Source organism: Arachis ipaensis, chromosome B1 (assembly GCF_059453495.1).
Source record: "Arachis ipaensis isolate K30076 ecotype BB chromosome B1, ASM5945349v1, whole genome shotgun sequence".
NCBI lineage: Eukaryota > Viridiplantae > Streptophyta > Magnoliopsida > Fabales > Fabaceae > Arachis > Arachis ipaensis.
Window position 1 is genome coordinate 127,157,459 of NC_142436.1, and position 26,932 is coordinate 127,184,390.

The window sequence follows — 26,932 nt, forward strand, 5'->3', positions numbered from 1 at the left end:
TTGCATAAACTAGTGGTTAACACAAGTATTTCATTTCGCTGTTATGGTCCTATTCATAGTAATTTTGTGGTTTCTACTTACAATTAAATGAATTATTGAACAGGTTATTCTAGGACGGAACAGGAGTACAACAAAAACTACCAGAGGCTTAAAGAGCGGGGTGAGGCATATACTCAATGGTGCGATGACATCGGTGTTGAGAGATGGATATTGGCATTCGATGGGGGTCACGTTGGGGACATATGACGACAAACTTGGTAGAGTGCATAAATTTTGTCCTAAAGGGTGCACGCAACCTTCCTGTGACTGCCATTGTTAGGTCTACTTTCTATCGGCTGAATGAATTGTTTACTCGGAAGAGCGCCGAGGCTCATGAGTGTGTCCGCAATGGATTCATGTATTCAGAATTTGCAACAAAGAGGGTTGAAGAAAGCTTTCGACGTGCAGGAAACATTGTGGTCAACCAGTTCGATAGGCGGAATGAGATGTTTGAGGTTCGCAAAATGCAAGATGGTTCTGTTTACACTGTTAACCTTGCACAACGACACTACGACTGTGGCCATTTCCAGGTCGAGCAACTCCCATGTCACCACGTTCTTGCATGTTGCGCTAACCAGCATCTTGATTGGAAAGTATATGTGCACGATGTGTACAAGATGTCTGAAATTTGCAACGTGTACAGAGGCGAGTTTGTTCTGATGGGTGACCCATCTACGTGGGATAGATATGAAGGAGCGAAGGTGATCGCCAACTGGACATTAAGGCGCGCGACAAAAGGAAGACCGAAGTCAACCCGATACTTGAATGAGATGGATTCGCGGGATATGCATGGTCCTCACCGGTGTACTGTATGTGAACGCGAGGGACATAGCCGCAGCCGATGTCCTCAGTGCGTAGGTCCAAGCTCCGCTGGAGGTCATTAGTGGTTAAGCTTTTCAATGTAACTTTGTTATGACCTACTTCACAATTATATGTTACTTTTTATGTAACTTCGTCATTTATGTTAACCTAGTTAACAATTTATAATAAATAAAGTTTTTAACCTCATTATGTAACTTTTTAATAAATAAACATTTCGTTACAAAAGTGCAATATGATAATCTTAACACTGAATATAAGATACAACACTGAATACAACTCTGCATACAACACTGAATACAAGATCAACTACAACAGACTACTTCCCCGGCGCCTTCTTCGAATACAAGAATGGGGTGTATTTGTCCGGAGGCGCAGTCTGTATCCGTAAGTTATACGGATGACCCTGAGACACACCGATATTCAGACCAATGCCAACGTCAGGACCACCAAAATCTGGCGTACTCGCACCACCAGTGTCATACAAATCGGAACCACTCATCCCTGAAGCACTCGCTCCACCAAGATCATACCAGTGCTGCAAGTCATGTCCCAAATCTCCCTCTTCCTGTTGTGGGTACTCATTCAAATCAAACAACTGGGTACGCGGTGGTGCGGAAGGACCGGGCGGATCTATATGACCTGTCGATCGATCAAAGTCAAAGTCACTGGCATGACCTGATGTGGCGCGATGACCACCAGACTGCTGAGATGGAGCAGACCTTTCCTGCGGTGGCGTTGGAAATAGATAATCTGTATCTCTCATGACCTAAGACAAGCTGAGGGTGTCAGATCCACCCAACGGACTAAAGTGACCATCGACTGGAATTACCAGCTGTGGTATGTAGGGCTCAGGTGCCTCATATGGCTGTGGTTCCAGTATGTATGGTGCCTGCTGCTCATATGCCGACCACTCTTGTTGCTGTTGGCCGTAGGCCGGTGCCTGAAACTGCTGGGTATATGCCGGATCCTGAAACTGTTGCTCATATATCGGCATCTGATACTGGTGCTCTTATGCCTGGACTTAATAGTGGTGCTCATATATCGGAACCTAGTTAACAATTAATTACAATTAATAGTAATTAATGATAATAGATAAACCTAAACAATAATAATTAATAATAATTTAAAACGGTAAAAATTAATAATAATAATTATTAATAATATCGGAAACTGCTGCTCATGAGGCGGGACTTGCTCTGAGGACCAGCTAGTTCTTCCTGTTATGGCTTTGGTTCATTCGTGCCAACCTCTTCACCTACAACTCTATCTGACAATTGTAGGTGAATCCCGTACTACTGTGTGTACCACATGTAGTACACTGGGAGAGGATGAAAGTCAATAATCTCCTTGCCTAATTACCATGTGTTATAGCAGTCAGATCTATACCTATTAACCCGTTGACTGTAAATTTCTCCCCATTCATGGTTCTGTGTTCCTGTCAAACGCTTGCAATGATCACGACCAAGGTCAAATGTCGGGCCTGATGCCGGGCTTGGTGGAAGCTATTGCATCCCGAACTGTCGTCTAACTCGGTCTGTCGGGTGCCACTCTATGCACTCGAATGACACTAGCGGCGACTGCGTGGAGCACAAAAACAAATGGGCAGCGAGGTCATCCGGAACCCCCACTCCCATATACGGCCGCCATATAAACTGCAAATTAGTTACCAAGAGGCTGATTAGGAAAATTATTCTTCTGAATAAAAATATTGGACATTAATAGTTAAAACTTACACTGTCAACTCCCATGTCATCGAGTCCTCGCCTAAAATGCGTAGTAGGCCTCCGTATATATTTTGTATGTCGACACCAATGACTCCACCTAAACAACAACAAAAACAACAATAACAACAACAACAATAACAATAACAATAAGTACAATAAAACACAATACCGTCGCGCAAGTGGAATACCAACATTGCCGAGCTGATCGCGGGATATAGGTGTCAGGAGCGGCATACGCTCCCACGCCCAAACAAAAAGCAGTATGAGGGGGTCATCCATCTCTTTACAGTTGTATCGTGATGCACGACACAACGATCTGTATAGATGTGCCAGATTGGCTGCCCCCCAACTGTAAGCTGGACTTCGGTGAAAATCGCGAAGCAGAGGCAGAAACTTCGAGCTCAATGAAGTGTGGACTTATTCGGAAACACAACCATTCCAAACACGCAGAAAATGTGAGCCCAGACATACTGCTCAATGCGTGTCACACGGTTCGGTGTCTCTGCACCGCCGAACCCATGCAAGATTCACCTTACCCAAGACGTGATCCTGCGGACCTGGCTCCCGACCAAAACAAGCAATGCAGTTCTCCATAAAAAACTGGTGAGTGCTGTCTATTCTACCCGTCACGGGCTCCCCATTAACCAGGAGGCAAAGTATATACGTAACGTCTTCCAGCATCACCGTCACTTCCCCAACTGGAAGGTGAAACGTGTGAGTTTTCGGCCTCCACCATTCCACCAATGCACTCAGCAGTTGTAGAATGGCCTCTTATTTTGCCTACTCGCGAAACATGTTGAAACCCAGTAAACGCCAGTGATACTGCAGCTATCTCGTTAAAGGTATCTGGCGGATCGAGTTTTCTAGACAACAAATTCCTGATAGCTTGCAAAAAGAAAAATAATAATTATTTAAATTCTAAATAATATCAGTTAATAGTTTATTCAAAAAATAATAACAGCAATATTATTAAACGATATTTATTTATTATTATTAAAAATAATTTATTTATTTATTTATTAAACAATTTTTAAAAAATAATAAAAAATTATTAAATAATATTATTTATTATTAAAAAATAATAACAATTTATTATTATTATTATTATCTTAAATGATATTCTATTATTAAACAGTATCATTTATTATTAAAAAATATTAATAAGTTATTAAAAAATAATAAATATTTATTTATTAAACAGTACTATTTATTTTTATTACAAAATAATAATAATCATTTATTATTATCATCCTCAACAATATTCTATTATACTAATCGTGATAACAATTTTTTTTTCGAGAGTTAAGCATAATAATAATAACAATAATAATAATGTCACTACTACTACTACTGCTATTACTACTACTACTACTAATAATAATAATAATAATAATAATAATAAAATTAACAATAAATTTATTAGTTAAAATATATAAATAAAGAACAAAAATTTATTTATTCATCATAAAATTAAAAAAAAAATCATTTACCCATTGAGAATGATTTAGATATTTAATAATGTGTTCTTTAGGTAAAATAAAATTATGAACCATTTTTTCTTTTTCATAAAATGAAACCCCAAACTTTATGTGATTCTTCTTCCTCACAAACTTATTTCTTTTCACTCTCAATCCAACCCTTTTACTTTCAAAACTCTCACTCACAGCAAGTAAAATGAAAGGAAAATGGTAAAACATTCATGGCCTGTGTTTTACTTTTAAAGGTCGGCTCCACCACTCTCCTTTACATGTGTCACACATGCAGATGGGGAGGCTGCCAATCGCAGATTGCGTTTTGTCTGTGCACCCTAACAAACCCATGCATGTTGCATTTTGGAGTTTCGAGGATAGTCAAAATTTCCGGACATGTTAGCATACATGGAATAGAGACATGTTTTAAGGCTTCCTTCTCCTCCCCTGCCAAACTCAAGTTGTGTTTTGCAGTTACATGCAGCTTTTTAAATTTCAATTAAGTGAAAACGTAACCTACATTTTACATGTTATTGACTTTAACAATTCTATATTTATGAATTACACAATAGCATAATATAATTACACATCATTATTTTAATTTTTATAAATAAATTAATTTTTGAATTATTTTATATTTTAATATTAATAAATATTAAAATATTTTTAAAATTTATCTAAACAATACTTTATATTTTATATATATATTATTCTTGTATCTTATAAAATTTTAAAATTTGTGTATTACATATTTCGTATCATTTCAGTTCCCATATTTGTACCGTGTCCCGGCATCATAGACCTTAAAATTGATTTTACTCTGTTTCAATAGCCTTTATAATTTTTGCTAATTTTTAAATTAATGGCTGAATTAACTCACTCTTTAATCTTTTCCTTGAAATTTCAGCGAAGAGGGGTTATTTTGATTTCAGCACTAGCCAAATTACACAAAAATTACAAGTTGAAAACAGAGGAATGAAGTCATTTTTAAATGTGGCGGGCATAAGCCCCGATCGGTGAACTCAGGATGAAAGCAGAGGAATGAAGAAGAAGAAGAAGTGATGAATATCTCGGAACAGCGGTGGGTTTCATTGCTGAGCAAGTGCTGCACCGTGAGGACCACCAAGCAAGTCCACGCTCAAATCTACACAACCGGCTTCCACGACGACCCAATCGTCTTCGGGAAGTTTCTTCTCCACTGCGCAGTTTCCGTATCCGATGCTCTCCACTACGCTCGCCGTCTCTTCCACCACTTCCCTAACCCTGACACCTTCATGTACAACACCCTCATTCGCGCACTCGCTCTCTCAGAAATCCCTCACCATGCCATTCACCCCTTCCTCCAAATGCGCCGCCACGACACCCTTATTCCCGATAGCTTCACTTTCGCTTTTGCGCTCAAAGGACTCGCTAACTGCGGAGACCTCAGAGCTGGTGTTCAGTTGCATTGTCAAGCTCTACGTCATTGCTTTCATACCCATGTTTTTGTTGGGACGACATTGATTAGTATGTATGGCGAATGCGGTGATTCTTGCTCTGCAAGGAAGGTGTTCGAGGAAATGCCAGACCCAAATGTTGTAACTTGGAATGCTGTTGTCACTGCTTGTTTCAGGTGTGGGGATATCTGTGGCGCGCAAGGTGCGTTTGAACAGATGCCTATTAGGAATTTGACCTCTTGGAATGTGATGCTTGCTGGTTACACCAAAGCAGGGGAGCTTGAGTTGGCAAGTAGAGTTTATTCTGAGATGACTCTGAAGGATGGTGTTTCTTGGAGCACCATGATTGTTGGGTTTGCCCACAATGGTTATTTTGATGAAGCTTTTGGGTTTTTCAGGGAGATGCTGCGAGAGGGGATCAGGCCGAATGAGGTGAGCCTTACTGGGGTGTTGTCTGCTTGCGCTCAAGCCGGGGCGTTTGCGTTTGGGAAGATTTTACATGGGTGTATGGAGAAAGCTGGGTTTCTTCACATTGTTTCGGTGAATAATGCTCTCATAGATACCTACTCCAAATGTGGGAATGTGGCCATGGCTAGGTTAGTGTTTGAAAATGTGCCGATGGCGAGGAACATTGTGACATGGACGTCAATGATAGCAGGCCTTGCAATGCAGGGTCATGGAGAAGAGGCAATACGGCTTTTCCATGAGATGGAAGACTCTGGAGTTAGGCCAGATGGTATTACCTTCATCTCTCTTCTATATGCTTGTAGCCATAGCGGCTTGGTTGACCAAGGTTGTGCTTATTTTTCCAAGATGAAGAATATGTATGGTATTGTACCTGCTGTTGAGCATTATGGTTGTATGGTTGATCTGTATGGTCGAGCCGCTCAGTTGCAGAAAGCCTATGAATTTGTATGTCAAATGCCAATTTCACCCAACGCTATCATTTGGAGGACTCTCCTAGGGGCTTGCAGCATTCATGGTAATATCGAGTTGGCAGAGCTTGTGAAAGCAAGGCTTGCTGAGATGGATCCAAACAACTCTGGTGACCATGTACTGCTCTCCAATGTTTATGCTGTAGCAGGGAAATGGAAGGATGTTGCCAGCATAAGAAGAACAATGACTGAAAGGAGCATGAAAAAAACACCTGGTTGGAGCATGATTGAAATTGACAAAGTCATATATGGTTTTGTGGCAGGTGAAAAGCCGAACGAGGTTACAGAAGAGGCTCATAGTAAATTGAGGGAAATCATGCTGAGACTCAGAGCAGAAGTAGGCTATGCGCCACAAGTAAGGAGTGTCTTGCATGATATTGAAGAGGAGGAAAAAGAGGATTCGGTGTCTAAGCACAGCGAGAAGCTTGCTGCAGCTTTTGGAATAGCAAAAGTTCCTAAGGGAAGGGTTTTAAGAATAGTGAAGAACCTGAGGGTTTGTGGGGACTGCCATACTTACATGAAGCTGATTTCTAAAGTTTATGAGGTAGAAATCATTGTGAGAGATAGAAGCCGCTTCCACTCATTCAAAGATGGTTTTTGTTCTTGCAGAGATTATTGGTGAGTGGTGATAAAAGTGATTTTTTAAGTCTACCTTGATTGCTCTCACCGAATTGACAGAACTAGATGACTCAATGCTGATGCCATAACAACATTGGACATATCTGAATCATGATAATCAGATAGGCTTCAAGAGAAGCATTCAGCTATTCTGTCAAGTGTTAACCAAGTTTAAATTGAGTTAAACGAGGACTGTTTAGAAGTATAGCAAAGCTAAAGTCTGATCACAACAATACCGAAGTGGTGGTTTGCGGATAGAGTTCGTGAACAGAGGTTACCACCCATCAAAATTCAAGTGGTTAATTTAACATTGCACGTTATTTGGTGGCAATGTTAGTGCTCAATTCTCTCAGTCATTGGAGCAATACAGTGGTAACTAAAGTGAAAGAAATAAAACGTTATCGACTCAGTGGCATTCAATGCAGCAGAAGAGCTTATAATGACACTCATAAAAAAACACTATCGACCTGTGTATTAAAGTTGAATTGATTCAACTCAGGATTTCAGCCTTAATTACAAATTTTCTTCCGCCTTTGATTTTTGTCTTCTGTTAACAATTGTTTATTAGATAAATTGACATTGTGTATTAGAAAAGAAAGAGGACAGAAAAAAACAACTTATTTCAGTTTCTCCCGAGAGAAATGAAATGGCTGTTCCCTAATCAAGGTCAAGGATAAAAATGAGGTGCCCTATTCAACATTCAATTCAATAAACCTTGGCAGTTGAAAATTTGCTTAAAGAGGCACCAAAAGTCAAAAGAATTAATTTTCAAATAAATGCATGCAAGTAGAGTTATTCTACAACATTAGAGCACCTCCAACTTGTGATATTTTGGAAAATCTACCTTCTGACATTTTGGAGAACCTACCCTTAAAACATATCATTATTGAGTTTCAGCTCAGCACGTTGTTCAAGAATAGAGAATCCTATTTAGAGAGATTCACTGTAACCAATAATAATTTGTCACTTGACAAGTTATTATTAAAAATAAATAATTATATAAAATTTAAAATAATTGAATAATTATATTAAATAATTATATCTCTATTTAATTAATAATTATAATAATTAATTAGATTAAATAATTAAAATGTTAACACTTACATAATTAAATAATTAAATCATAATTAGTTTATTAAATAATTTTTATTCTTAAAATTTAAAATGTTAACCACACTATTAAAATTAGCCGTTACAAAACTAGCTGTTGCAAAATTAGCCGTTGGAAACTAGCCGTTATTATGTTACCGTTATTATTAATAAATTAATATCTTATTACTCTATATATACCACTTACATACACTTCTATTCTCACACTTTCTTCTACTCTTCTTCATCTTCTTCCAAGTTTACGAAATCAAAGTTCTGCTGATATTATTTTTTATTCGAAAAAATGGATCCAAACTAACTCAACTCTTTTTTCAATTATTTACAAAACTTTTCTCAAACTCCAAATACCCAACAATCTCAAACCTCAAGTTCTCAAGTTCCAAATCAAAACTTCACACTACCAAATATGTTTCAAAATTTAAATCCACAAAATCTTCCTAATTTCAATTTTCAAGCTCCTTACAATAATCAATTTCCTATATTCCAACCACAAAATCAAAATTCACAAACACCACATTTTCCATTTTCATCCATATTTAACCCCTCTGTCGGAAATGTTACTCCAACATCTCTGCCGTTTCCAACTCAATTGCATCAAGACATAACTCATCTAGTTTTGGTGGCTCTTCTAACACATTCTCTCAGACTCCGATACAATCTAGTCCAAATTCACAATATTCAGATTTTGCAAAACCTCGTGAATTAGATGCTATCGACCTCAATGATGATGATATTGAAGATCGGAGGCAAGATAGTATTCAACACTGGCATTGGAAAGAGGATGAGATGCTTATTAGTGCATGGTTAAATGTTTCAACAGACCCTATAGTTGGTACCGATCAAAAGGGAGAAATATTTTGGAGTCGAATTCACAGCTATTATGTAGAATTTTGCTCCGACATGACAAGGGGAGTTAGTTGAATGTAAGAAACGATGGTATAAGATCAACAAGGCTGTTGCACAATTTGATGGTTGCTACGATCAAGGTAGTCGAAACATAAGGAGTGGTTCGAATGCTGATGACATAAAGGAGTTCGCCTATAAACTTTATTTCACAAATTATGGTAAAAAATTCACGTTTGAGAGGCATTGAAACATGCTTCGTTTGGAGCAAAATTGGAGAAGCCAACTACCTACAAAGAGTGGAGGCTCAAAGAGAACCAAGGTTAGTGAAACTGGAGCATACTCATCCTCATCAATCCCAGATACACTGTTGGTAGACGAACCCAGATACAATTGGAGTATACCCATTCGGAGTGTTGCGTGCAATTATACGTGATCCTGCTCGCTTTTGGAAAAAGAAGAATCTTGCCAACATAATGAGAGCTCGTATTATATTGCATAATATGATTGTTGAGGATGAAAGAGACACTTATGTAGGAAATTTTGCTCAAGACTTAGAGTATAATGATATCGAAAATGGCTTATCACAACCTCAGCTGGGAGAGGAAGATTTTGCACCATACCATCAATTTCTCCAAAGAAATGCCCAACTTCGAAATAGGCAGGAGCCTATACAACTGAAAGAGGACTTGATTGAACACATATGGCAATTTCACACTACTTGTCATCAACTATAGAGCTTAATTATGTTTTTCTTTGTATTAAGTAATTTTACAAATTAGTGTAATCCCGAATTATATATTGTGTATTATTGTTATGTATGAATTTATTTAATATTAATATATTTTAATAGTGAATTATTTTTAAATTTATAAATTTAAAATATTATTAAAAAATTAATTACATTAATTTTAAGTATTTAATTAATTAATTAAGTGGGACCACAACGGAAACTAAAGTTAGCTCCTCCTAATGGAGAAGAGAGAGATGCTTTGAGTTTCTATTTACTGTTTATGACGCAAAAGCTGATGTGGAGTTACTTTTTATGACAGATAAGTCTAAATAGGGACTGAGATGAGTTCCCTGTTGGAGATGGTCTTAGAACCCCTCCAATGGCTGGTTCCATTCAACTTTTTCTGACATTTTTTGGAGAACCTACCATTGGAGCATATCATTATTGAGTCCCACCATGTTGTTCAAGAATAGAGAGTCCTACTCATAGGGACTCATTGTAACCAATAATAACTTGTCACTTGGCAAGTTATTATTAAAAATAAATAATTATATAAAATTTAAAGTAATTAAATAATTATATCTCTATTTAATTAAATAATTATATCTCTATTTAATTAAATAATAATTAATTAAATAATTAAATTATAATTAATTTGTTAATTAATTATAATAATTAATTAGATTAAATAATTAAAATGCTAACACTTACATATTTAAATAATTAAATCATAATTAGTTGATTAAATACTTTTTATTTTTAAAATTTAAAATGCTAACCACATTATTAAAATTAGCCGTTGCAAAATTAGCCGTTGCAAAATTAGCTGTTGAAAACTAGCCGTTACTATGTTACCGTTATTATTAATAAATTAATATCTTATTACTCTATATATACCACTTATATACACTTCTATTCTCACACTTTCTTCTACTCTTCTTCGTCTTCTTCCAAGTTTATGAAATCAAAGATCTGCTGATATTATTTTTTGTTCGAAAAAATAGATCCAAACCAACTCAACTCTATTTTCAATTATTTACAAAACTTTTCTCAAACTCCAAATACCCAACAATCTCAAACCTCAAACTCTCAAGTTCCAAATCAAAACTTCACACTACCAAATATGTTTCAAAATTCAAATCCACAAAATCTTCTTAATTTCAATTTTCAAGCTCCTTACAATAATTAATTAAATAATTATATTTTAATTTAATTAAATAATAATTAATCAAATAATTAAATTATAATTAATTTGTTATTAATTATAATCATTATATTAAATAATTATATCTCTATTTAATTAATAATTTTTATTAATTATTTAAAAAATAATTATAATAATTAATTAGATTAAATAATTAAAATGCTAACACTTACATAATTAAATAATTAAATCATAATTAGTTTATTAAATAATTTTTATTTTTAAAATTTAAAATGCTAACCACATTATTATAATTAGCTATTGCAAAACTAGTCGTTGCAAAATTAGCCGTTAGAAACTAGCCGCTACTATGTTACCGTTATTATTAATAAATTAATATCTTATTACTCTATATATACAACTTACATATACTTCTATTCTCACACTTTCTTCTACTCTTCTTCATCTTCTTCCGAGTTTACGAAATAAAAGTTCTGCTGATATTATTTTTTGTTCAAAAAAATGGATCCAAACCAGCTCAACTCTTTTTTCAATTATTTAAAAAACTTTTCTCAAATTCCAAATACACAACAATCTCAAACCTCAAACTCTCAAGGTCCAAATCAAAATTTCACACTTCCAAGTTCCAAATATGTTTCAAAATCTAAATTCACAAAATCTTCCTAATTTCAATTTTCAAGCTCTTTACAATAATCAATTTCCTATATTCCAACCACAAAATCAAACTTCACAAACACCACATTTTTCATTTTCATCCATATTTAACCCCTCTGTCGGAAATGTTACTCCAACATTACTGCCGTTTCCAACTCAATTCAGTGCATCAAGGCATAACTCATCTGGTGTTGGTGGCTCTTCTAACCCATCCTCTCAGACTCTGATACAATCGAGTCCAAATTCGCAATATTCAGATTTTGCAAACCCTCATGGATTAGATGCTATCGACCTCAATGATGATGATATTGAAGATAGGAGGCAAGATAGTATTCAACACTGGCATTGGAAAGAGGATGAGATGCTGATCAGTGCATGGTTAAATATTTCAACTGACTCTATAGTTGGTACCGATCAAAAGGGGGAAATATTTTGGAGTCGAATTTTCAGCTACTGTGTAGAATTTTGCTCCGACATGACAAGGGGGTAGTTGCATGTAAGAAACGATGGTATAAGATCAACAAGGCTGTTGCACAATTTGCTGGTTGCTACGATCAAGCTAGTCAAAACATAAGGAGTGGTTCGAATGCTGATGACATAAAGGAGGTTGGCCTATAAACTTTATTCCACAAATTATGGTAAAAAATTCACGTTTGAGAGGCATTGGAACATATTTCGTTTGGAGAAAAAATGGAGAAGCCAACTACTTACACAGAGTGGAGGCTCAAAGAGAACCAAAGTTAGTGCAACTGGAGCATACTCATCCTCATCAAACCCAGATACACCGTTGGCAGACAAACCCAGATACAACTGGAGCATACCCATTCGGAGTGTTGCAAATACGCTTTGCAATTATACGTGGTCCAGCTCGCTTTTGGAAAAAGAAGAAGCATCCCAACATAATGAGAGCTTGTATTATATTGCATAATATGATTGTTGAGGATGAAAGAGACACTTATGCAGAAAATTTTTCTCAAGGCTTAGAGTATGATGATGACGAAAGTTGCTTTTCACAACCTCAGCTGGGAGAGGAAGATTTTGTTCCATACCATCAATTTCTCCAAAAAAATGCCCAACTTCGAAATAGGCAGCAGCATAGACAACTGAAAGAGGACTTGATTGAACATATATGGCAATCTCACAATGTTTGTCGTCAACTATAGAGCTTCATTACGTTTTTCTTTGTATTAAATAATTTTACAAATTAGTGAAATCCCAAATTATATTTTATGTGTTATTGTTATGTATGAATTTATTTAATATTAATATCTTTTAATAGCGAATTATTTTTAAATTTATAAATTTAAAATATTATTGAAAAATTAACTACATTAATTTTAAGTATTTTAATTAATTAATTAAGTGGGACCACAACGAGGACTAAAGTTAGTTCCTCCTAATGGAGAAGAGAGAGATGCTTTGAGTTTCTATTTACTGTTTTTGACGCCAAAGCTGATGTGGAGTTACTTAGACCATCTCCAGTAGGGAACTCATCACAGTCCGTGTTTATGGCCCACCTGTCATAAAAAATAACTCCACATCAGCTTTTGCGTCATGAACAGTAAATAGGAAGTTAGGAACTCAAAGCATCTCTCTCTTCTCCATTAGGAGGAACTAACTTTAGTCCCTATTGTGGTCCCACTTAACTAATTAATTAAAATACTTGAATTTAATGTAATTAATTTTTTTCAATAATGTAATTTAAATTTATAAATTTAAAAATAATTCACTATTAAAAGATATTAATATTAAATAAATTCATATATAATAATAATACACAATATATAATTCGGGGTTACACTAATTTGTAAAATTACTTAATACAAAGAAAAACATAATTAAGCTTTATAGTTGACGACAAGCATTGTGAAATTGCCATATGTGTTCAATCAAGTCCTCTTTCAATTGTCTATGCTGCTGCCTATTTCGAAGTTGGGCATTTCTTTGGAGAAATTGATGGTATGGTGCGAAATCTTACAACGGCTAGTTTAATATAATAATATAATTATAAATAATATTTAATATTAATTATGATATAAATAATTAATACAAATTATTAATTAAAAATTTTAATTATTTAATCTAATTAATTATTATAATTATTAATAAATTAATTATAATTTAATTACTTAATTAATTATTATTTAAATAATTATTATAAATTATTAATTAAATAAAATTATAATTATTTATTTAAAAGGTGGCAAGTTACCATTGGTTCTCCTTGAGTCCCTCTGAGCAGGGACTCATCTACCTTGATCTCCGTGAGGAAACTTGTTTTTCTGCTTCTCCAACGGTAAGTTTCTCAAAGTGTCAGGAAAAAGTTGAATGGGTGATTCCCATTCAACTTTTTCTGACATTTAGGGGAACCTACCATTGGAGCATATCATTATTGAGTCCCAACACGTTGTTCAAGAACAGAGAGTCCCTACTCAGAGGGACTCATTGTAACCGATAATAATTTGCCACTAAAATAAATAATTATATAAAATTTAAAATAATTAAAAATTATATTAAATAATTAAATTAGTAATAATTATAATTAATAATTATATTAAATAATTATATCTCTATTTAATTAATAATTTATATTAATTTTTTAAATAATAATTAATTAAATAATTAAATTATAATTAATTTGTTAATAATTATAATAATTAATTAGATTAAATAATTAAAATGCTAACTCTTACATAATTAAATAATAAAATCATAATTAGTTTATTAAATAATTTTTATTTTTAAAATTAAAAATGCTAACCACATTTTTAAAATTAGCCGTTGCAAAACTAGCCATTGCAAAATTAGCCGTTGGAAACTAGCCGTTACTATGTTACCGTTATTATTAATAAATTAATATCTTATTACTCTATATATACCACTTACATATACTTCTATTCTCATACTTTCTTCTACTCTTCTTCATCTTCTTCCAAGTTTACGAAATCAAAGTTCTGCTGATATTATTTTTTGTTCGAAAAAATGGATCCAAACGAACTCAACTCTTTTTCCAATTATTTACAAAACTTTTCTCAAACTCCAAATACCCAACAATCTCAAACCTCAAACTCTCAAGTTCTAAATCAAAACTTCACACTACCAAATATGTTTCAAAATCCAAATCCACAAAATCTTCCTAATTTCAATTTTCAAACTCCTTACAATAATTAATTTCCTATATTCCAACCACAAAATCAAAATTCACAAACACCGCATTCTCCATTTTCATTCCCCTTTGTCGAAAATGTTACTCCAACATCTCTTCCGTTTCCAACTCAATTCAGTGCATCAAGACATAACTCATCTGGTGTTGGTGGCTCTTCTAACCCATACTCTTAAATTCCGATACAATCTAGTCCAAATTCGCAATATTCAGATTTTACAAACCCTCGTGGATTAGATTCTATCGACCTCAATGATGATGATATTGAAGATCGGAGGCAAGATAGTATTCAACACTGGCATTGGAAAGAGGATGATATGCTGATCAATGCATGGTTAAATGTTTCAATTGACCCTATAGTTAGTACCGATCAAAAGGAGAAAATATTTTGGAGTCGAATCACAGCTACTGTGTAAAATTTTGCTCCGACTTGACAAGGGGGTAGTTGTATGTAAGAAACGATGGTATATGATCAACAAGGAAGTTGCACAATTTGTTGGTTGCTACGATCAAGCTAGTCGAAACATAAGGAGTGGTTCGAATGTTGATGACATAAAGGAGTTGGCCTATAAACTTTATTCCACAAATTATGGTAAAAAATTCACGTTTGAGAGGCATTGGAACATGTTTTTTTTGGAGCAAAAATAGAGAAGCCAACTACCTACACAGAGTGGAGGCTCAAAGAGAACCAAGGTTAGTGCAACTGGAGCATACTCATCCTCATCAAACCCAGATACACCGTTGGCAAACAAATTCAGATACAACTGGAGCATACCAATTCAGAGTGTTGCAAGCACACTTTGCAATTATACGTGGTCCTGCTTTTTTTGGGAAAAGAAGAAGCTTGCCAACATAATAAGAGCTTGTATTATATTGCATAATATGATTGTTGAGGATGAAAGAGACACTTATGCAGGAAATTTTGCTCCAGGCTTAGAGTATGATGATGTCGAAAATGGCTTATCACAACCTCCGTTGGGAGAGAAAGATTTTGCACCATACTGTCAATTTCTCCAAAGAAATGCCCAACTTCAAAATAGGCAGCAGTATAGACCACTGAAAGAGGACTTGATTGAACACATATGACAATTTCATAATTCTTGTCGTCAACTATAGAGCTTAATTATGTTTTTCTTTGTATTAAGTAATTTTATAAATTAGTGTAATCTCAAATTATATATTGTGTATTATTGTTATGTATGAATTTATTTAATATTAATATCTTTTAATAGTGAATTATTTTTAAATTTATAAATTTAAAATATTATTGAAAAATTTTAAGTATTTTAATTAATGAATTAATTAAGTGGAACCACATCGGGGACTAAAGTTAGTTCCTCCTAATGGAGAAGAGAGAGATATTTTGAGTTCCTATTTACTGTTTATGACGCAAAAACTGATGTGGAGTTACTTTTTATGACAGGTGGGCCATAAATAGGGACTAGGATGAAGTCCCTGCTGGAGATAAATAGAGACTAGGATGAAGTCCCTGCTGGAGATGGTCTTACACCACCTCCAACGGCTGGTTCCCATTCAACTTTTTCTGACATTTTGGGGAACCTACCGTTGGAGCATATCATTATTGAGTCCCAGCACATTGTTCAAGAATAGAGAGTCTCTACTCAGAGGAACTCGTTGTAACCAATAATAACTTGCCACTTGGCAAGTTATTATTAAAAATAAATAATTATACAAAATTTAAAATAATTAAATAATTAAATAATAATTAAATTAGTAATAATTATAAAATTATATTAAATAATTATATCTCTATTTAATTAATAATTTATATTAATTTTTTATATAATAATTAATTAGATTAAATAATTAAAATGCTATCACTTACATAATTAAATAATTAAATCATAATTAATTTATTAAATAATTTTTTATTTTTAAAATTTGAAATGCTAATCACATTATTATAATTAGCCGTTACAAAACTAGCCGTTGCAAAATTAGCCGTTGGAAACTAGCCGTTACTATATTACCGTTATTATTAATAAATTAATATCTTATTACTCTATAAATACCACTTACATATACTTCTATTCTCACACTTTCTTCTACTTTTCTTCATCTTCTTTCGAGTTTACGAAATCAAAGTTCTGCTAATATTATTTTTTGTCCGAAAAAATGGATCCAAACTAACTCAACTCTTTTTTCAATTTTTTACAAAATTTTTCTCAAACTCCAAATAACCAACAATCTCAAACCTCAAATTCTCAAGCTCCAAATCAAAACTTCACACTACCAAATATGTTTCAAAATCCAAATCTACAAAATCTTCCTAATTTCAATTTTCAAACTCCTTACAATAACCAATTTCCTATATTCTAACCACAAAATAAAAATTCACAAACACCACATTTTCCATTTTCATCCATATTTAACCCCTATGTGAAAAATGTTACTCCAACATATATGCCGTTTTCAACTCAATTCAGTGCATCAAGATATAACTCATTTGGTGTTGGTGGCTCTTCTAACCCATCCTTTCAGACTCCGATACAATCTAGTCCAAATTCAGAATATTCAGATTTTGCAAACCCTCGTGGATTAGATGCTATCGACCTCAATGATGATGATATTGAAGATCGGAGGCAAGATAGTATTCAACATTGGCATTGGAAAGAGGATGAGATGCTAATCAGTGCATGGTTAAATATTTTAACTGACCTTATAGTTGGTACCGATCAAAAGGGGGAAATATTTTGGAGTCGAATTCACAGCTACTGTGTAGAATTTTGCTCCGACATGACAAGGGGGTAGTTGCATGTAAGAAACAATGGTATAAGATCAACAAGGCTGTTGCACAATTTGCTGGTTGCTACGATCAAGCTAGTCGAAACATAAGGAGTAGTTCGAATGCTGATGACATAAAGGAGTTGGCCTATAAACTTTATTTCACAAATTATGGTAAAAAATTCACGTTTGAGAGGCATTAGAACATGTTTCGTTTGGAGCAAAAATGGAGACGCCAACTACCTATACAGAGTGGAGGCTCAAAGAGAACCAATGTTAATGCAACTGGAGCATACTCATCCTCATCAAACCCAGATACATCGTTGGCAGACAAACCCAGATACAACTAGAGCATATCCATTCGGAGTGTTGCAAGCACGCTTTGCAATTATACGTGGTCCTGCTCGCTTTTGGGAAAAGAAGAAGCTTGCCAACATAATGAGAGCTCGTATTATATTGCATAATATGATTGTTGAGGATGAAAGAGACACTTATGCAGGAAATTTTGCTCAAGACTTAGAGTATAATGATGTCGAAAAATGGCTTATCACAATCTCAGCTGGGAGAGGAAGATTTTGCACCATACCATCAATTTCTCTAAAGAAATGTCCAACTTCGAAATAGGCAGCAGCATAGACAACTGAAATAGGACTTGATTGAACACATGGCAATTTCACAATGCTTGTGGTCAACTATAGAGTTTAATTATATTTTTCTTTGTATTAAGTAATTTTACAAATTAGTGTAATTTCGAATTATATATTGTGTATTATTGTTATGTATGAATTTATTTAATATTAATATCTTTTAATAGTGAATTATTTTTAAATTTATAAATTTAAAATATTATTAAAAAAATTAATTATATTAATTTTAAGTATTTTAATTAATTAATTAAGTAAGTCCATAATAAGGACTAAAGTTAATTTCTTTTAATTAAGAAGAGAAAGATGCTTTGAATTCCTATTTACTGTTATAAATACAAAAATTAATGTAAAATTAATTTTTAAAGCAAGTAGGTCATAAATAAAGACTAATTAAAATGATAAAGAAAAACCTAGCAGAGAAAGAGTACGTACTCCGTACTCAAAGAGAATGAGAGAAGGAGAAAGCGGGGGCGAGCGGTTGAGGGTGAAACACGGTGAAGAAGATGGCCATGCCATCGGAAGAGATAAGGGGGAGAGCGTGGGTGGGTGTGTATCCGGTGTTAAGGAGGGTTCTTCTCGAGAGGGGTTAGGAAAGCCATCCAAGGTCTCTTTTAGAGATAAAGTCATTGGTGCAGAAAAGTCTAAGGCCTTTGCATTAGTAGGGTCTTTATCTGGGGATGGTATCGCAATGGTGACAGGTAAGCAGGGTGATTCTCGTCCACCAAGTGTCAGTTTTACCAAGGAGGCAAAGAGCTGTCTAGCTGAACCTTATAAGGAAGCCATCGTGATCAAGGTGTTGGATAAGTATTATGGCTACACGGCTCTCATGCATAAGCTCCGGATAGTATGGCGCATCAAAGGAGGGTTTGATTTGTTGGATGTGGGATTTGGATATTTTTTGGTTAAATTTGATATTGCTGGGGATCGTGAGAAAGTCATTCTTGGTGGCCCGTGGTTGATAGACGGTCACTATGTTGCAGTAAAGCCATGGGATGTGGATTTTAGGCCATGCGAAAAATCCTTTGGATCAACGCTGGTATGGATTCGAGTCTCGGGACTTCCAATTTGGTGCTACCAGGAACAAGCAATGCTGCGAATTGCTTCTGCAATTGGGATTCCGGTGAAAGTAGATTTGGCTACTAAGCTCGCAGAAAGAGGAAAATATGCCCGAGCTTGTGTTCAAATTAATCTTGAGTTGCCTGTAATCAAACATATTATAGTGGAGGGTGTGACTTATGAAGTGGAGTACGAGAGTTTACAGTTGATTTGTGCTACTTGTGCACGGTATGGGCATGATAAATCGTTGTGCATGGAGAAGGAGTCCTTGGAAGGAAACATAAATTCCTTTGGTGATGGAAAAAATAATGAAGCCCCAACACTAGTGCCACACAACAATCATGAGATTCAAAAAGAAGCTGAATCAGAAGCTCGTGATTTGGGTGAGAAATTAGGAGTTGTTAAAGGGAAGGATGTGGTTACGGAATCATTGGCTCCTCACGTGCCTGATGGTCTTGTTAATGAGGCATGCATGGATGATGGAGAGGGCTGGCAACAAGTGCTGCGTAAGAAAAAATTTACAATGGGCCAGTCATCAGGTTTGAAGGACCAAGATGGAAAGCAGCACAAGTTTGGTTCGAGAAGGGTTCCAAGGCCCAATTTGCATGGTGATGGAGGCAAATCAACTGGCATTAGGATGGGGAAGCAAGAAAAACATGAAATTGCGCCATCTCCATCGCGCAGAACTCCTGCACGTCGTGGAATTTCTCTACGGAAGCGTCCTCGGCCTTCCTCCTTGCAGAACTCGCCAGTTGATAAAAATGGTGGCACAACGGAGGAAACCTTAGTAGATGGAAGCATGGCAAGTGCAGTGTCAGGGGGTCCAAAGGTGGCAATTATTGAGGATCAGAGTGTGCCAGTACCGCAGGACAAACCACCTATTGAGGTTGGTGATTCTGTTTAGAGTTTATGTTCTTATTTATTCTGTCCCTATTATTTATGGATAGTTTAAATATGATTGTTTGGAATATTAGGGGTGCTTCTAATAAGTTAGCCCGGGTGCATTGTAAGGAACTTGTTAGGAAATTTAGACCTGTTTTCTTTATTGTGGTTGAAACTCACTCCCCTTTTCAGCATTTAAAATTATTTTGGGAAAGGTTGGGGTATCACTCTGTTGGTATAGTAGAGGCACAGGGGCATAAGGGAGGTATTTGGTTTCTATCCTCTATGAAGGGTGTTTGTTGTAAGTTCATTGATGCTTTTGATCAGGGTGTTATTGTTGAGGTTCACTTTGATAATTTAATTTGGAGGTGTAGTGGTATTTATGGCAGTCCTCAATTTAATAAAAGGGTTCTCCTTTGGGATTATCTTGTTGCACAATCCATGGTTTTTCAAGGACCTTGGATTGTTCTTGGTGATTTTAATGAAGTCAAATTTTCTCATGAATCTAAGGGCTGTCAATTTTCTCATCAAAGAGCAGACATGTTTGCTACTTCATTAGGGGATAGTGGTTTGTTTGATCTGAAGACTATCGGGAGGCAGTTTTCTTGGTACAGGAGGGTGAAAAATTATGTTGACGTGGCAAAAAAGCTTGATCGAGTCTGTATAAATAGTAGTTGGTTATCTATCTTTCCAGAGGCTTATGCAGAAGTTTTAAATAGGCTTCAGTCTGATCATTGCCCTATTCTGGTGCGTTGTAAAGGTCGTCCTCAGCCTAAAGGGAATCGACCTTTCCGATTTGTTGCTGCTTGGGCTACTCATCCTGGGTATAAAGATATTGTGAACCAGTCATGGTGGTCTGGTAATAGAGGAATTCATGGCAAGCTTTCAGAAGTACAGAAGAATTCACTAGAGTTTAACTCGAAGGTATTTGGTAACATTTTTGTTAAGAAATGTGAATTAGAGCAGCAGATTAATTCTTTACAAAAGCGTTTGGAAGTGGTGGATAGTATTTATTTGCGTCAGAAAGAGCAACAGTTGCTTGATGATTATAATAATACTCTAGTGCAAGAAGAGCTCCTATGGTTCCAAAAGTCCAGAGAGCAGTGGGTAAGGTTCGGGGATAGGAATACAAGATTCTTTCATATTCAAACTCTTGCGCGAAGGAAGCATAATAAGATTCATGGCCTTTTTCTCAAGGATGGAGTGTGGGAAACTGATCCAGAAGTTCTGAGTCAAGAAGCAGAGTCTTTCTATAAAAGCTTATTCTGTCATTTGGATGATGTTGATTTGGGTTGCCTTGGTGATGTGCCTCTTCCTTCTCTGAATGAGGAAGCTTGCAATAATCTTACGGCACCAGTTACTATGGAGGAAGTCAAAACAGCTGTTTTTCACATGAACTCTTTTAAAGCTCCAGGTCCGGATGGGTTTCAAGCTTTCTTCTTCAAAGAATATTGGGAGATCATTGGTCTTGATGTTTGGAAGATGGTTAAGCAGGCATTCTCCGGTGTTACTCTTGATCCGAGAATGTTGGAGACTTTACTGGTTCTCATTCCAAAGGTTGAATCACCGGTATCTATGAAAGATTTCAGGCCGATTAGTCTCTGCAATGTAGTTTACAAGATCATCACGAAGGTCCTTGTTAATAGGCTTCGTCCTCATCTTGCGGAGATTGTTGGCCCGCTTCAAGGAGGATTTATTCCGGGACGAGGAACTCCTGACAACATCATTATTGCTCAAGAAGTCCTCCACTTTATGAAGAAGACTAAATCAAAGAAAGGCACACTGGCCTTTAAGATTGATCTGGAGAAAGCTTATGACAGAGTTGACTGGAGGTTTTTAGCTCATACCCTTAAGAGCTTTGGTTTTCCTATTCCTACACTTAATTTGATTATGAATTGTGTCACTGCTTCTTCCTTATCTATTCTTTGGAATGGGAGTCGTCTGAATGGCTTTACTCCTAGTCGAGGTCTTAGACAAGGAGACCCTATGTCACCCTATCTTTTTGTGTTGTGTATGGAGCGACTGGCATGCTTTATTAGTCATCAGGTTGATTTGGGCTTGTGGGAGCCGGTTGCTATTTCTAGAGGGGGACCAAGAATATCCCATTTAATGTTTGCGGATGACTTGCTTCTATTCTGTAAAGCTACAAAGAGACAAGTGCAAAATGTGATGTTGGTTTTAGAGACTTTTTGCAAAGCATCTGGGATGAAGATTAATGTGGAGAAGTCTAAAGCGCTTTGCTCCAAGAATGTCTCTGCAACAAGGAAAGAGGTTTTCACTGGGGTATCCTCTATCAGATTTGTCCAGGATTTGGGCAAGTATCTTGGAGTTACCCTTAGCCATTCTAGAGTGACTCGTTCAGCTTTCAATGGTGTCCTGGATAAGATTCGGAGTAGGCTAGCAAGCTGGAAAGGGAGTTTACTCAATCGGGCTGGTAGACTCTGCTTGGTTAATTCTGTTGCCGCTGCTATTCCCACGTACCAGATGCAGGTCTCTATTTTTCCCAAAGGAATCATTAGTAAATTGGAGTCTATGATGAGGAAATTTCTTTGGAAAGGACAAGTTGATGGAAGAGGATTGAATCTTGTTAGTTGGAAGGTACTGGTTACTCCAAAAAAATATGGAGGTTTGGGGATTAGAGATCCTTATTGTGTAAATATTGCTCTTCTTGGGAAGCTAGTTTGGACTTTTTTCCAGCAGCCAAACAAGCTATGGGTCCAATTATTGGATGCCAAATACCGATCATCTCTATATGACTGTTTTAGTTATCCTAAGAACAAGGACTCTCCCATTTGGAGGTGTCTTTGCAAGGCTTGGAAAGTGTTGAAGGATGGGTTTGCTTGGTGTATTGGAGATTTGAACCAGAATTTTTGGTTTTCTAGCTGGAGGAGAGAAGGACGGTTATCTAATGAGATGGATTATGTCCACATTTCTGATTCGAATCTCCGGATACAGGATATTTGGTCGGTTGGTAGGTGGCATTTGGATACTCTTTATTCTCCTTTATCTCAAAATCTGAAAGATAATATTCTCTCTTACAATCCAGATGAACAAGCAGGTCCGGAAGTGGGTTGGTATTGGAGTGGGTCTGCTGCCAAAGTCTATGACTCACGCAATGGTTACTTGTGGTTGTGTAAGCAGCTGTTTGGTTGGGAGGAGAGGGAGAATTGGCTTTGGCTTTGGCGTCAGCTTGTTCCGGAAAAGCATAAGTTTTTGGCTTGGTTGTGTCTTAAGGAGGCTCTTCCTACTGCAAGTTTTCGCTTTAGAAGAGGGATGTCGTCATCGGATAGGTGTCCAAGATGTCTTTCTAGCCAGGAATCGGTTATACATTGTATTCGGAATTGTCCAAAAGCTCAGCTTGTCTGGCAAAGGTTGGATATTCCTTGTCATCCTTTGGATTTGAAGAACTGGTTCTTGTATCATAGCAGAGAGCACCCGTTCAAGTTCTTTTCGGGACTTTGGTGGATATGGCGAGCAAGGAATAACGACATCTTTAATCCCCATGAAACTTGGCCTCCGGAAAAAGTCATTTGTCTGGCATTAACTTCAGAAAAGGAGCTTAGAAATATTTTTGAATTACAACGTATGTCCCTTCCCTCTACTCTAAATGGTTTTTGGAATCCCCCATCCATTGGTACTTTTAAGATTAATTGTGATGCTAGTTATTTTGGTTCGGGTGATAGTGTTGGTTTTGCTTGTGTTATTAGAGATTGTAATGGGAGCTGGCAAAGGGGGTGTTTGGGAATGATTGAGAGTAATAGTATTCTTCAAGGAGAATTGTTTGCTATTTGGAGAGGATATCTCTTAGCTTGGGATGTGGGTCAACGAGATGTTATTTGTGAGACGGATTGTGTGGAAGCATTTAATCTTGTTACTCAAGATGGTTTTGGGTTTATTGATCCACTGGTGCTCAAAATAAGAGATATCATGCATTGGAATTGGCGTGTTGACTTTCGTTTGATTATGAGAGATGCAAACACGGTGGCAGATACTATGGCAAAGATGGCGATGAAGTTACAACTTTCGCATGTGGAGCTTCTTTCACCTTGGAAGGAGTTTAAGAGTAGTCTTAAACGGGACTGTCCCTCTATTTAAGCAGTTCCTTGTTTTGTTTCTTTTGTTTTTCTTTGTTTAATTTATTTCAGTCACCAAAAAAAAAAAAAAAATGATAAATTTTCTGTTGGAGATGGTCTTAGAGCCTTGCCAAGTTGCATCCGAATGGACTGGGGCCAAGTCATATTTGGAGAATCAAAGGGGGGTTAACTGAAATATTTGAAAGAGAGTGTGAGACAGTGAGACACCCAATAGTTACACCAAGCATACAAAGTTGATGACGTGTCATTGCAGTTGTCAGAATTTTTCTCCACCAAAAGAAAAAAATATCTCCACCGTGTTCCAGCAGTGCCTCCTTGTTGGACTCGAAGCTCTTCCCCTGTAATCTAACAATGGCGCTCTCTGCAACATTCAAGCCTTTTTCACCTCAAAGCTTCAATCTTTACTCCAAAATCCGCAGACCCTTTTCCTTTCACTCTCTCACTTTCCTCAAGGTTCGCGCTTCAACCACTCTTGATTATTCCAACGTCTCCGCCAACCCAAAACCCTCACCTTTGAAGGTAATAATAAATTAATAACTGGCTCTTCTAACCCTTTATTCCTTAAACTGTTTATTTTACTTATGTGATCTGTGTTAAAAATTGAAATTTGGATTTATTTTTATTTATTTTATTGTGCTTGTGCATGCCAAACTTCAGAGAATTTGTGTGACTGTGACTCATGATTTGTACCCTTTTTTTATTCTTGATCAGACTAGTAATTGGCAATGGAAATTCAATGACAATTCTATAAACATCTATTATGAGGAACATGCGAAGGAGGCTGAGGAGCCTTCCCAGAATATCTTGCTGATGCCGACTATTTCTGATGTCAGCACTGTTGAGGAATGGAGATTAGTAGCTGGTGACATTGTTCAGCGTAACGGCAATATCAATTGGCGTGCAACCATAGTTGATTGGCCTGGTCTCGGCTATTCGGATCGGCCGAAGATTGATTACAATGCCGATGTATTGGAAAGATTTCTGGTTGATTTCATCAATTCACCCACTGGTCCAATAAAACCAGGTACTGGGGGAGGCCATCTTATTTTGTATTAAATTAGACTAAGATTTATATAGCTTTGAAGTATATTTGTTTAATCATTCTTTTTATCTTCATGGGATGGTTAGGTTGCAATTGCTGTTTATCTTTCTCTTTTCATTTTTCATACTTTAAATTCTTGTTCCATAGCAATTTTCATTTGTATATCTGATTCTGTGTGGGGTTTAGTTTGGAAGTTTGAGTAGTATTTACAAACTTAGTAACTTCCACTATGAATTTTTGCTAAGGTACTTCTTTATGGTGCTTTTGGATATTTCTTAGGAAAATGGAAAGGCCTTTAGACACTAAATAAAGGATAGCTAGACCCAATTGGTGGATATATTTCTTCCATTGTATTCTTGAATATTTATGCCTATCACAAATGATGATTCTTCTTGTGAATTGTTGGAGCAATGTATGCCTTATGTTTATCCATTGTCTTCAGTTTGCATTATTTCCTCAAGGATGTATATTTCTTTCCTTAAGCAGTTTGATATGTCCAACCAATCCTGGATTGTATTGATTAGTGCTTAGACTGCTTACGACTAACATTGTCCGTTAAACTAGAGAACGATTTGATAATATTCGGAGGAGGGCATGCTGCATCAATAGTGGTCCGTGCGGCAAAAAAGGGTTTGGTGAAGCCCAAAGCTGTAGCTGCAGTTGCACCAACTTGGGCTGGACCCCTTCCTATTGTGTTTGGTCGAGATTCCAGCATGGAAACAAGGTAATGTTTCTGTTGCACTTCTTTTTCCGGTGATGATCATATTTTTGTTACTCTGCATTGCTTTCTGGTCACTACTTAAAGGGAAGCAGATTTAACCTGATTATCTTAAATATTAACTAAAAATCAAAATAATGTTGTCTGATTTGGCCAAAGGAACACTAATATGAATAATATAACTGGTTTCTCTGCTCTTTCTCTAATAAACTTTACAGATATGGTCTTCTAAGAGGCACATTAAAGGCTCCTGCAGTTGGCTGGATGATGTATAACATGCTTGTCAGCAACGAGAAATCAATCCAATCACAGTACAAATCCCATGTCTATGAAAACCCGGATAACGTGACTCCAGGAATTGTGGAAAGCAGATACGCATTGACAAAACGAAAAGGAGCACGATACTTGCCGGCTGCTTTCTTGACTGGGGAATTGGACCCCGTAACATCTCGTGAAGAGTTCCTCGAACTCTTTGCGGGGTTGGAAGGAAAGACACCGGTCTTGGTTGTATCAGCCAAAGGAGCTCCAAAGAGGTCAAAGGCTGAGATGGAAGCTCTTAAGGGAGCCAAAGGGGTGAGCAAGTTTGTGGAGGTTCCAGGTGCACTTCTTCCACAAGAGGAGTATCCTGCTATAGTTGCACAAGAGCTTTTTAAGTTCTTGGAAGAATACATTGTCTCTGCTGTTTAAAGTTTAAACTTTGACACTTTTTTCCCCTTAATAATATATTGAGGTTCTGTAACTTTTCCCCTTTCCTATGGGAAAATTCTTGTAGACTCACAAGTTTAGTATATCATTGTTAATCACACAAACATTTAAGTTGGCAATACCTATAAATGATTAAGTGTATCTTAGATAAAGTTAGTGGGTGCACTTAATAATATTAGATTTGTCATTTGTGTCTAGATAAGGATTCTGCGTATATATGTAATTTCTTTTAATTTGCTTGTAATTTCTTTTCCATCGGCTTGGCTACCAGTCTACCACGCCGTTTCAACTTAAAAAAGAAAAAAGAAAATTCCAACTTTGTTCGCTATTTA

The 26,932-nt window shown here is 36.1% G+C and overlaps 4 protein-coding genes across 4 annotated transcripts; all 4 read left to right on the forward strand.

The window, feature by feature from the left end:
- The first annotated feature begins 242 nt into the window (after positions 1–242).
- LOC107610568 (uncharacterized) lies at positions 243–923 on the forward strand. The gene has a single exon (XM_016312607.2). The coding sequence runs from the start codon at positions 243–245 to the stop codon at positions 921–923; it is 681 nt and encodes a 226-aa protein (XP_016168093.2).
- Positions 924–4,965: 4,042 nt separating this feature from the next.
- Positions 4,966–7,577, forward strand: LOC107633217 (Tetratricopeptide repeat (TPR)-like superfamily protein). Its single transcript, XM_088501704.1, has one exon. It carries the CDS (start codon positions 5,116–5,118, stop codon positions 7,045–7,047), a length of 1,932 nt encoding a protein of 643 aa, XP_088357830.1. The 5' UTR covers positions 4,966–5,115; the 3' UTR covers positions 7,048–7,577.
- Positions 7,043–26,797, forward strand: LOC107633213 (alpha/beta-Hydrolases superfamily protein). Its single transcript, XM_016336856.2, has 5 exons — positions 7,043–7,853; positions 24,238–24,654; positions 24,847–25,159; positions 25,742–25,901; positions 26,114–26,797. Exons 2-5 carry the CDS (start codon positions 24,487–24,489, stop codon positions 26,580–26,582), a joined length of 1,110 nt encoding a protein of 369 aa, XP_016192342.1. The 5' UTR covers positions 7,043–7,853; positions 24,238–24,486; the 3' UTR covers positions 26,583–26,797.
- Positions 18,552–24,136, forward strand: LOC148578311 (uncharacterized). The gene is made up of 5 exons (XM_088499309.1): positions 18,552–20,045; positions 20,369–21,873; positions 22,081–23,008; positions 23,088–23,174; positions 23,276–24,136. Exons 1-5 carry the CDS (start codon positions 18,552–18,554, stop codon positions 24,134–24,136), a joined length of 4,875 nt encoding a protein of 1,624 aa, XP_088355435.1.
- Positions 26,798–26,932: the final 135 nt, after the last annotated feature.